The sequence below is a fragment of the Cygnus olor genome, chromosome 1 (assembly GCF_009769625.2).
Source record: "Cygnus olor isolate bCygOlo1 chromosome 1, bCygOlo1.pri.v2, whole genome shotgun sequence".
Classification (NCBI taxonomy): Eukaryota; Metazoa; Chordata; class Aves; order Anseriformes; family Anatidae; genus Cygnus; species Cygnus olor.
In genome coordinates, this window is record NC_049169.1 from 87,043,000 (window position 1) to 87,055,767 (window position 12,768).

The 12,768-nt window shown below is 43.4% G+C and overlaps 1 protein-coding gene across 2 annotated transcripts in view; it reads right to left on the bottom strand.

Moving 5' to 3' along the window:
* The window catches only part of CRYBG3 (crystallin beta-gamma domain containing 3), a 96,159-nt gene extending 85,822 nt beyond the window's left edge, over positions 1-10,337 (bottom strand). Inside the window, exon 1 of one of the 2 annotated variants that reach the window (XM_040567763.1) lies at positions 10,126-10,337. In XM_040567763.1, coding sequence (XP_040423697.1) covers positions 10,126-10,250 — 125 coding nt within the window. In that variant the 5' untranslated portion in view covers positions 10,251-10,337. Of the gene's footprint in view, positions 1-1,702; positions 1,844-10,125 lie in introns of those variants that run through there. The other variant, XM_040567772.1, reaches the window with a different exon arrangement.
* Between the last annotated feature and the right edge of the window lie 2,431 nt (positions 10,338-12,768).

The window sequence follows — 12,768 nt, forward strand, 5'->3', positions numbered from 1 at the left end:
TCCCTTTTCTCAATCATATGTTGGTGCATCTGATGCAGATGGGTTAATCGTCAGTGAAGGCCGAGGGATCTCTTCATCTCAGCTGTCTCACTGCTCTTCCCTAGTGCCTTGCCGGCACGCCTACCCTGATTAGTATCACTCCTATTCTCCAAATAACCAAGATTAAACACAAGTTAACAACAGATCCCATTCTGTATATTCTGCATAAACTTCTCTTTGTGTGATCTTCTAACGCTTTTTGTTCTTCTGCTGCTGAAAATCTGTTCTGACCTTTCTGTAATACCAGGACAGGTGGTGCCTGAATCAGAAGCAGATTTTGGTCCAAGTTTTTAATCATTGCACTTGCACAGGAAAGGTCAGAGATTATTACAGGGAAGAAAAATGCTTATAGTTCTTACCGTTGCTCACACACAAAGAATAAAAAAGTAGACAAGTATAAGCAGAAATACTCGGATCCAGTTTAGTTAATATACATGAGGGATTACAGTAAAGAAAGCACCAATTCAAGGGAGCAAATTTAATTTAATGGTTTGTGAGATCTTTTCCAACTGTCTCTAAAAACAGAACGAGACAATTATAAACAATTACATCTTCAAAAGGCCCTCGCAGCACCTCCATGCAGCACGAGAAGTCTGCTTCCTCCACCTTTGTTCTTCGTAACAATCCCTGGGAACTTGCAAATTAAAAGCCCACCCCCTCTTCCTCTATTAACCAACCCCACCCATATTATGCACACAGCAGATTGTGAATGTGTTGTGTTAGATAATAAACAAGCTACTGGCACTATGCAAGTGCGATCAAGCACAAACGTGTGAGTTGAGATAAGACTGACCAAACGCAGTGCTTACCAAACTGAAGCTAACCACTGTGGCATTTTACAAGACACCCACTGCAGATTGCTGTTTGGGAACGGGGCAATTAATGGGCAGGCAGGCTCTTAAGAAAACAGGGATGGCTGGCTGAGGCTCAACTCAAGGGACATTGCAACACCACTTGTGGATACCAACCCTGCCTTGTCCTCCCACCTGGGAATACTCTGACTGTACAAAGCGAGGTCGCTTCCAACCTGGCAGGTCCAGAATTCACTCCTCGTGCAGCCCAGATGTTACCGCAGAGGTGAGGGCTCTACCATTTTGCTTCCTCTCTCTCTTCAGGAACAGATGACTCCCCCCTGCGAAGTCAAACACTCTTTGCTACCGCTTTAAGCTAACATTGTTTATTTTTAACTGGGCTTCTCTTCAGATTAAGGCAGAAATGGGGGCCATTTCATTGGTTGATTTGCAACAGTAAGAGAATAAGCAATGCCTAACCTGAAAGCTGCTGTGAGGTACCAACTGTCCCAAAGCTCCTACATCTGACTTTACTGACATAACGCTAATAAACTAAGCTTGACCTCTCTCTCCAGGTTTAATTACATCACTTGTGACATCTCCTTCGAGTATTTTTGAAACGGTTTTCCTCAAGACAATGTGTCTTTGTTTTAGCATTGTTGACATAATTCACCCTCCAGTGCAGTCCTCACTGAGGCTAATGTCATTTTTGACTTTCCTTTCTTGACAGTTTCTTCATTTCAGCATTTGGGAATGTGATTCCGGTTCCTGATCCCTGCCTTTTATTTCTCTTCAAAAAAACTCGTGCTCCTCTCTGAGAAGTTGCACTACATTTGGTCTTGATGTTATCACTTCTTTCCAACTTTACTTACTGCCAAGACGACAACATATTTAGTGGTGATCTTCCAAAGGAAGTATGTCAAACCCTGAGGATCAGAGAGGTTGCTAAAGAGAATCTGATCACCTAGTACCTCACGACACAGCTGGGGGAGAGCCTCCCTAAAGAATGGGAAAGAGAAGAAAACTGAGTCAAGTAATACTATCAAATGTAATTTTGCAAGACCAAAATTGTCATGAAGTTTCAGCAAATTTCAGGGATTCTCAAACCGTGTGAACAGACCAGTAGTAGTTACAAACATCTGCAAAGAGCCATAGGTTAGCTAGTATTGGTTTCTTCTCTGTTTCTGCTTCTAAGTAGTAATTAAAAAGAAGACAGCTAAAAATGCAGACCTGTTGAGACCACTGTGATCACTGAAACTGGCCTGCGTAATAATCTAGATCACAAAATTTCACCAAGGGAGACCTGCATTAAGCCTGTAGCACCTGACTGAAAGATACAGAATTTTGATTAAAAAGTGGCAAGCAACAAAAAATCTGTCATATTTGTAAATAAGACTTTTCTGTGCTTATTACTACTAAATTCCCTGAGTCAGTACTAAAAATTAGGCTTACTACTCAGAATATGTCAGGTTTTGTCTCTCATCTATGGGATCTACCGAAGTCTACGTGGAGCAGATCACAAAGCCCTCTGGTTCAAACACCTTCTTCAAGTCACAGGTCTGTTGTGACGTGAAGCACTTAACTCTCATTTCCCCTGCAGTCATATACCTTGAGGCAGAGCCATGCCTCAAACTGTAATCCTGTCATTTGAAAACCTTCTCTTAGACGACCTAAACACTATTGAGCTACTTAATTTTACTCTGTGAGGCGGGTTTTCCAGACATCAAATTGTTCTGGAGCTCTTCTCAGCCATTTCCAGTTTTTCAGTACCTTTTTCATAACAAAACATGGATGCTTCAACTAGGCTCAGTACTCTAGTAACTAAAGTGCAGCCATAGATTACACGTACTTTATTTATATAACTGAGCATCGCTTTTTCCTCTGAGCCACCACTTTGCTTTGGCAGCTCATGTTCAGGTGACTGCCAATGATGACAGTTGAGTCTGCTTCTGTAAGGTTGTCATCTACATGGTGATTCCTCTATTTTTCACCCTACTCATCTGCAAACTTCACAAGCTACAATTTTTATCTTCTTTCAAATTACTTGTGGAGATACTAAATTGATTCAAAACCACTTTGTTTAAAATTTTTTCACATACAAAAAGTAGAAAATTATTTTCCACATATGACTTTTTATATCCCTCAGTTTGTCCCACTGCCATTACACTTGCAAATATTTTAAATGGGGCATCAGCACCAAATGAGATGTCTTAAAGAGTCTGAAGGTACTATTTTAGCAGTTTGTCAACTAAAACTGTAATCTCATCAAAAAATCAAGTTTGAGAGTTCCCATCCTCCTGCAATGTTAGGATCAACATATTTATTAACTTCTCAGGTCACCTGAAAGCCTTGATAAATCAACTTTTCAATCCTTTCCCTTTGATCCAACCAAATACAATGAACTTAAAAGTGTTAATTGAAATGCCAACACCTTAACTCTAGATCCTAAAATCACACTTGTGAAGCCATTCATGCCCTGTGAAGCCCAGAGAACTGTCCAAACCTGATCTACAAAGAGAAGTTAGAAATTTTTTTCAAGAGTCAAGCTTTTGGCATGTATATTGAATAACATCTGTTAAACTAATCAAAAGGAAAACATCACAGTATAGTACAGTGGCAAGAAGATGCATCTTCAGCGTCTGAGGGAAGCAGCAAAAATTCATAAAAACTGCCTTCCGCATCAAATGTCAGTCAAGATACAGCAGCGTTTTTACAGAAAATAGCATTTAAACAGAAAATAGAAATGAACAAAGAGCTATTCCCCCTCCCCCAAATGACAAATTTTGACCAACTTCTCAGTAAGATTCCCAATTCCAACACTGTTCACGGGAAACCGGCAGTGACAAAGTCTTCCCGTAATCTCTGACAAGGCTGTTAGGGCTTGTCCTGAAGAGAGGAGTGTTTGCACAGAAATTTGAATGTGAAGTTTCTGGCTCCCACTTCTGTCCTTACATGTAGGCCACACACATAGGGAGGAACAGTAAAGACATCAAGATAAACGGAAATTATAAAAACAAGTCAGCGGGTTTGAAATCAGAGGGCAAAAGGAAAGCAAAACAACTTTTTAAAACATATAAGAGAAGTAGGGGAAAGGGAGCAGAAAGCAGAGAAAAGTAGGGATGAAGAAAACAGAGGCAAAAGGAAGGCGAGACAGGAACTCGGGCAAGAGAAGTATTACAATCAGCCAACTCATTTAAGTGTTGGAATAACATAAAATGTATTCTATTCAATTAAACAACCCCACTTGAAAACTGGTTTGATTACAGGCAGCATCAAGCGAGTTAGATTGTTTTAACTGAAACATTTTTTCCTCTCAGACCTGTTTATGCTGCTTGTTTACATACTGTTTTTTGCTCTGCTTGCATAGCAAAGCTAGGTCAACTTCATGCTCTGCATTAGCAGCACTGCTTCACATACACAATGTGAACTGCACAGCGTATAAGTATAAAACTGATTTTTTTTAATCCTCTTTCAAAACGCAAAGAAAAAAAAAAGCCATGAAAAATAAAGATGTTATAAAAGTACCAATATGACATATTTTGCAAAGAAAAAATACATTAAAACGCAAGAAACAAACCATGCCTTGCCATCAAACATGTTCCTTTAAACCTAAAAGGCTAGAGCTCAGTGAAATAAGTATGATGGCCCATGATCGCCCTTGCTGAATAACTTAATCTGTTCTATACACAAGGGAATTCAACAGCCGTACAAAAGCTAGGGAAAATAAATACAAATGTTTCTGAGTAGAGTCTACTTCAATATTGAGCAGTAGGATTATACTAGATTACATCAAGGTTTTTGCCCTGGCATCTGTCAAGCATAGTAACAAACATTAATATAGGGTCTGCTCCATATTCACTAGTCTGAGAGGTTAGGTAAAGTTTTCAGCATACGCATGAAATACATACATTTCTGGCTGCTAACACATAAACTTGGTATAATATCAGAAGCAGCTTTGTAAACTATTTACAATTAAGGTTAAAATTATTGAATTAACAGAGAATAGCTCATTATACAACTGCTTTCAAAAGACGCATATTTACAGGGTTGGGGACCAACAAAATACCTACAAATGACAAGAAAATAGAAGACATTAAACCAATCCAGGAAAGCTTTAAAGCAGCAGTAGATATTTTCCTCCTGATAAACAGGGTTTCACGTATTTTTTAACACATGCCATTAAGAAAAAGCAACCAGAAAAAAAACATGCAAAGGAGACTGGTGTCACCAGCAAAAGCAGTGAGCTCTTCTAGTCAGGTCGGAGCAGAAAACTACTGGTAGAGGCACACGAGGCTACAAGTTCACCACAAGAAAATACTTCTCAAACTCTCCCATTTCGTACATGCGCAGGGAAGTATCCTGCAGACACTTCCCATATTCATCAAAGTTCCCTCTCTCAAGTCCAAAGCCTGCATCTTCGATTCAACCGAAACAAATCTGATGGCTAAATTTGTTGCACTTAATTGGTGATTAAAAAAATTAAAAGGCTGTTGTCACTGGATTTTCTTCTGCCTTTGCTCTTCATGTACTCCCAAGAAATACTTCCTTGCATGTTGTTCCCTGCTTTCATCAAAAGGCGAAGTGCAGGCCTGCACGGCCGAGACCTTCAACCCATTTAAACAGATACACTGCCTTCTGTGACACATTTTAGCAATTTAAGAAACACTGGAACATTTGGAAAACCAAGACTCCATTCAAAAACATGGCAAGCCATGAAATTATAAATACAATTAGTGACTGTATTTCATCTCACAAAATTGACACGAGAAGTAAAATGACTATGGAAATTCACATTTCTGATCTGAAGAGTCTTCAAAAGTGTTACTGTAAGGTCAGTTAAAATTTTTAAAAATGATTTTAGAAATTAAAATACCAGAAAAATAGATATGTTAATTTTCCCCGGAAAGCCTACAGTGTAGCAATGTAGTGCTATGCTACTGTCTGGAAGTGCAACAGTATACACTCGCTGAAGAGTATGCAGTCCAAAAAAGCCTCAGAAAATAAAAGCAGCAGTTAGATTTTCATCTTTGTAAGAAGTTTCAATAACCAGAAATACAATCTTCACAACAACATATTTCTGAATTCCGTTTTTTTTTTTCCTCACTTGTGAGTCTTTTATTCATCAGATGAGAAGACTGATAAGTTTTAACTGCTGCAAAACCATTCCTTAAAACCAAGGAATCACAGATATTTTGGAAATCTCTTTGTATTAATTCTAGCACTTATGACACTTATTGGGAAGGAGAGAGTGCTGTTAACATTAACTTTTTTTTTTTTTAAAGTTGTGGTTTTTTTTCTTTTAAGGAGTGCTACTGTTATAATTAATACTCCAGTAACATTTCCTTTAGGAAATGTCTCACAAGCACATGGACAGCTGCTGGGCTTGCTCCTTTTGGGTCTCACTCACATGAGACGTTAAGGTTCACGCCTAATTCTAATCAAACAAGTAGTCCCACTATAATATACAGAGTATTTCCTTACTTAATTATAGGCAACAGCTTTGGTAACCTGCTGAATAAGGGCCTTTGCAATTTTGAATTATAATTTTGAATTATCCTGCAATAAAAGTCACAATAGAAAAAAAGAGGAAACAAACAGAAAAAAGTCCAACAAATTAACAAACATAAATTTTTCATAATGCACCTTGCTTTAGTAAGTTTAATTTGAATTCTTCTAAATAACTGGAGTCTTCCCCTTGCTGGTTCTACAAACTGTTACCTCTGCTGCATTCTCACAAATGAGTTAGATTTAAAAGAAATAAAACTGAAATAATCTTCCTCTGCCCTCTGAACGGAAGAGTGTCTTTACTAGAATACAGACTTTTTTTTCCCCAGAAAACAATGGATTTCTTCTAAGACACCAACAGTATGTGAATCAAAACCAGCCAGGAGGTAGCAAGTTCAGAAGAAATAAGTTCAAAATGCATTACTCCCCTTTTAATCCATTCCCAGTAGTTCCCAAATGCATTTTTTACAGCTACAAAAATACATGTGCTTTATAAACAGGAACAATGACTGGCAAGCCCAGAGGAAGAAAGAGGCTCTCTAATCTCTCCTTAGGCAGTATAAACAAAGTTCTTCCACCTCTGAAAGCCCTTAGAAACTAATGGATGAACAGAACAATAATCTCAATTTAAAAACAAAACAAAACCTATAAGACCAAATAAAAGGTTGCTCTTCCCTGTTTGACGTCTCTGGTACTCTTCAGTAATGCAGAAACAATATCTGGACAATTCCAACAAAGGCCCACTTGCACTGGTAGCTACTTGACCAAGCAATGGCACTTGGAGGGAAAAAGATAAACCTGAAATGAACTTGCTAAACAATATAGAGAGGAACAAATTATAAAGAGAGAGTTTAAAGAAGATTTTAGTGGTAGCTCTTGGTTAAAGTGATTGGCGAGGTGTCACACCCCCTTGGAGGCTTCTAAGGTGACCTACAAGGTCACGTTTACTTAAAACAGGTCAATTGCTAAGGTATGGAAGCAGCATATCAATGAATGAATATGCAGTAGATTAGCTTATACTCTAAAAGCTGCATCTTCATCCAGATGGACAAAAGAAACATGTAAAAATAACGATAAATAAATTAGACTGACATTAGAATAAAAAATCAATGGGATTTTTCCACACTGGAGATTTAGACTGCTGGTAACAAACAACTAATTTTGTATATCGAAAATATCAAATAGCAGAGTAGAGCACAATGACTACGTTTGATGGAAGCTGATGATAAGGAACTGGGAAGAAAAACACCAAAGACCTCGTTCAAAGCCATGCCAGCATCATGACTCTGAAGAATGCATTTACAGAGGCAAGCAGTAGGTGAAAGATAACTCACATTTAAGTTGCATGTAAAAGCAGAATGAGCCCCTAGCAGATGTGCTGTACCTCGTGCCACCACAAAACTTTCAACTATTCTGCACGGGTTATTTTCCACCAGCGAGCCTCCAGCAAGTCTCATGTTCATCAGAGCTACAAACAGCTGTAAGGGCAAGTTATCAGCATATAGCTCTTTGCCACACGAGGTTCTCAGAAGAAAATCCTGTGGCACTGATTAACAAACAGTGCAATTCCCTCTCCCCTTCCTCCTATTTTAAGCCCAGGTGAGAGTAGGGTTGATTTTCTTACTTATTTATTTTTTAAAGCTAAATCTGAACATGAACACAATGCCCGGAGCATGAAATGGTAAGACCTCTGTACCCTGGGCTGAAGGGGCAGCTGTGGGGCGGTAGGATGCAAAGCTGCCATCTGCTGCTGCCCAGTTTGCAGGTGCATATGGAGAATGACTTTTGGACACATGCAGGCTCACCTCCAGACACTTCCAAAATTTAGGAAACTGTTGTGATCTGCACAGGCTATATCAAGCATGATGCTTGTCTCTGAGGGTCCATGTAGATAGCCTGTGGATATATGTGGCCCTGCATAACATACTGCTCCCTCTCCTGCCCTCTTTACTTGGTGGTTCTGCTTTTCTGAAACCAGTGTTAGGTAAAATACCTCGACAGAAAAGTTTCATGCCAAACATTTCAGATCGGATCCGGTCCCAGCATACACCATTCCGATCATTTTACCAGGAAATTAATCACCGAGTGTACACATTTCTCAAGAGATGTGTTCCCCAGGCCGCCTCCTGCCCTCCACGCTGAACAACAAACACACAAAGCAGCCTCGGCTCCCCCTCCCCACCCGCACGCTTTGTTCAGCGATCCATTTTTCTGCACCGCAATGCTAAATCAACGCGCCGAGCAAACCTGAGGCGCTCGTTCCAGCCCGGTGCTGTTTAATGTATGCAATTACACTAATCTATGGAGAAGGCTGTCAGTGGAAACCAAAGACGAGAGCGTCAGCATTCCAGGCAAACCTACTGCCCTGCAGCCGGCGCAACAAAAAAGCTCTTTAACATACCAGATTGGGCTCCTCTCAGCTGGAGGATTTTTGCTGGCTGCTTCCACTCCAGAGAGGAATCCAGGCGACCGCCCTGCAGTTAAACCCATGTGAGGAGGTCAAACAGGAGGCCAGGAGGCCAAGTCTCCTCGCACCTCAGTGGACTGCCCCAGTAAAGGAAAGGCTCTTGACTGCAGGAAATGAAACTCTGATTGAAATGAAGATAACAAGCTCCAGCCTGGAGTTGAGTGGAGCAGGTCTACCATGAGGACAATCTGCAGATAGCACACCTAGCTCACAAACTACTCAGCCAGCGTCGCCCTACTCTCTAATGAGGTGTCCGCTAGGCTTTTTTGTTTAGCTTGGACCACAAGTGTACGGAGCTGGCAAGGAACAGCCAGATGACACCTCTGCTGCTGCCTCTTCACATCCCATGCCAGCTCCAAGTCTCTTCTTTCTGCTGCACCTTCATCACCCCTGCCAGGCGCGATGGTCGCACTACTCTCACCATGGTGAAGGTACTCTTGATTTGGCAGCTTTGCTCATGACTCTTTTTTTTCTTTTTTTTTTTTCAGGAAAATGAAAAACTACATGACAGCCCAGTGGACCCTCGCTCATATGCTGGTATATCAAATGACTATCGGTTATAGTAAAATAAAGAATCCCAATGTTAAAATGGTCCTTTGTGGACCATTTACGAGACCTTTTAGGACGGCCAGTGTAAGAGAGTAACAAGCTCTGCAATTTTCCGCAATTGGTGAGAAAGAACTAGTGTGATATCCACTATCTCCTTGACTAATGCACTTATTTGCCAGCCTGTTTAAACACAAACATCGGCAGTGTCAAGAATGACTCAAAAAGATTAAAACCGGCATGTTAAAAGCTAAAAATCCTTAGTAGTATACCTGAGGAAATAAGGCCAGGACAGCTGACACCTCCTCACCACAAAATACACCCCAATTAATTCAGACCGATAACAAGACTCCATAAGAAGCAGAAGGCAACTTTATCTGTGGGTACGTACACGCAGAAACCTGCCACCAGAGAAAAAAAAAAAAAAAAAAGCACAGCAGAAAGGAAGAGGAAGAAACGCACGAGACGCTTGGGAACCTTCTCACCTCGCCCGCGCTCCCCGCGCTCCCAGAGGGCCGGCAGCCACCGCAACGCACCGCACCGCGCCCCGCGCGTTCCGCACCGCCACCCAGACCCCGGGGAAGGTTTGCCGGGCGCTAGCAGCCGCCTTGCACCAGCCCGGGGGGACCCGGGGCGCGGACCCCGCACGGGGCGAGCCCCCTCCCCGCTTTCGGTTTCCGCGGAAGGGCCGCAGCCCGGGGAGCTGCGCCCCGGGGCCGGTTCCCCCCGGGACAACCCGGGCTGGGGCCGAGGAGTGTGGCCGTGCCGTGCCCCTACCTGTGCGCTCCCGCCGGCCGGCCAGGGGCCGCCGCCTCCTGCCGCGGGGGGCTCCTGGCGAAGAAGCGGGAGAAGGCGCCGTGCCAGGAGGGGCCGGCCCGCCGCCGGCTGCCCCCGCCGGACATCGTCGGGACGGGACGGGGACGGGGAGGGGACGGGGGGCGCCGCCACAGCCGCCCGGCACCGAGTCACCGAGTCCCGGCGGCGGCCGCCTCCCCCCGCCCCGCCGGGGGCGGTCCTGCCCGGCCCTGGGGCGGAGCCGTCGCGGTGCCTCCGCCCGGCAGCGGCCCCGGGAGCGGGGACACGGGGCGGGAGGCGCGGCCATTAGCCTCGGCGCCTTAATTGGGGAAAAGGAGCCCCAGGAGGAGCCGCAGCCCGCTCTTCGCGGTGGAGGTGGGACAGGCCCCGCCTGTTTGGCCGCGCGCCCCCCCGAGGCGCGGCCATTTCCCTGCCTCGCCTCAGGGGAGCTCCGGCCGCCCCCGCTGGGGAAGGTGAGGGACCTGGAGGAAAGGGGCTCTCCCGCCTTTCCAGGAGATTTTTTTTTTTCCCTAGAAAGGTATTTGTGGTTACTGACATCTTCGGTTGATGGCTAGACTTGATGCTCTTATGAGTCTTCTTCAAGCCGAATGATGCTGTGAAGATTTTTCTCCCTCTGAGGACTGTAGCCTCCCTCAAGTTAACATCAAACTATTTTGACCAACAGGGACGACTTCACAACAACCCAGTGATGAATAGAAATATCTCTGCTTTACAGGTAGAGAGATGATGCACACCACCTTAACAATTCACTGTGTGTGAATCACTCGTAAAATAAGCTAACCTCGATGTCAGGATTTTAAATACAGAACAACCCTTTCCTCTTTTTCACCTTGACGAACATCTGTTTCTTTGTGACTGCCTGCCTCACTTTCATATGGCTTTTGCATCGTGCTACCTCACAGGATCACAGTATGGCTGGCTGGGACCGCTGGAGGCCATCTGGTCCAGAGCAGGCTGCCCAGGACCACGTCTTTTGAACATCTCCAAGGATGGAGTCTCCACCATCTCTCTGGCCAGCCCATGCCAGTGCTCACCTCTTTCTTGAAAGAGGTTTCTCCATTCATTCACCTCAGTTCACCCCCTCTATACCCAAGGCTTCTGGGCCAGTATTCTCCTCCACTTTCTTTTGCCACAGTACCAGCCTGCTGGGGCAGCAGCAGCTCAGGCTGGACATGAAGCTCTAGGCCCACCTGCAGAGAAGCAGCAATAAAACAGCCTGGAAATGACATACTGGCTACTTTACACTCTACTTTCCACTGCTTCGGCTATGAGAAAGATCTTTAAAATAAACATATACATACAAATGCATGAACAGTTCCCCTTCATATTGTCCAAGTCTCCCGTAGCTTTGATCTGGATTTTAAAAAACACAGACACAGGTGGACATTGAACAAGTACTTAAGTTTTTACTGGTCAGCAAATTGAGACTAGCTGGTTGTCTCACAGGTTATTAGATGCAGCTGTCTTTCCTGTGATAAAAGACTGTTGTCACAAACCTCACTGAGTGGACCAGCATTTACTACACAGCAAGGTCCTGCCTCGTTTTCAGTGTCCAGACAAGGAGCACTTTTCTCAGTGATCCAGGATGCCCCAGACCTAGCACAAATCTATGAAATGTTTCATGCCAGAAAAGTGCATATATAAATAAATAAGACACACACCACCACATTTTAAAAGTACCTACACAGTTGCCCATTCTTAGGAAAAAGACCATCAGAGCTACAACCACAAAACGTAACAGCAACCCCTATGGAACCTTAGAGAGGACACATTCTCTCTAACATTCAAAATAAAAGTAATTAAGGCTCAAAATCAAATTGGAAGACTGACAATTCATTAAAAGCAATTAAATGGAACTGCACAAACAGGCTGTGGTGATGCTTCGGCTGGCAGTGACTCTTTGTTACTTGTAATTCTTTACCACATACATCTCACAACCTACCCACCTATTGCCCAAGTGAGATCTAATCCCTAAGCTGTAGCAAACCTGAATATAATAATTAGCACTCATAAAGCACCTGGTACCTCCAAATAATTTAAGCATTAATTGATCCTCATAACCACCACAGGATGTAGTTAAGTATGGCACAGTAAGCTGTGCATGCAGACACAGGCAGCCAAAACATGCACCTGCTCCCCAAGGGGCACCCGGGGCAGCGTGAGGCACTGCCAGTGCCATGCTTGCCCAGGAGCAAAGCACTGAAGGCATCAGAAGTGCTCATCCCAAACAGTAGCATTTTGTGCTCCAATCTGTTTTTCCTTTCTGCTTTTCAATGAGGTGAAGAAAAGACAGAAACATAGCATGTGACAGCTCTGGCAGAGACACAGAAGTAAACTATAATCAAAGTAGTAAAAGTATATTGATATAAAAAAAACCAAACACAGCCCAGATAAGGTAACCCCTTTCTTTTTATGTCCCCTGCAGTAATTGAGTACCCTGTGACTTCACAGCAAATAAATCTCCCACATTTGAAAGAGTGAAATTGGAGATGCTAGCAGGTACACCAAGGGGAACCTGGTTTCAGCTGTTCACTCCTTCCATGAAAGGAGATGAACCGAGGTGGCAGCACGCATTGCGTGGCAGGTGGGCTTGCCTTCAGCATC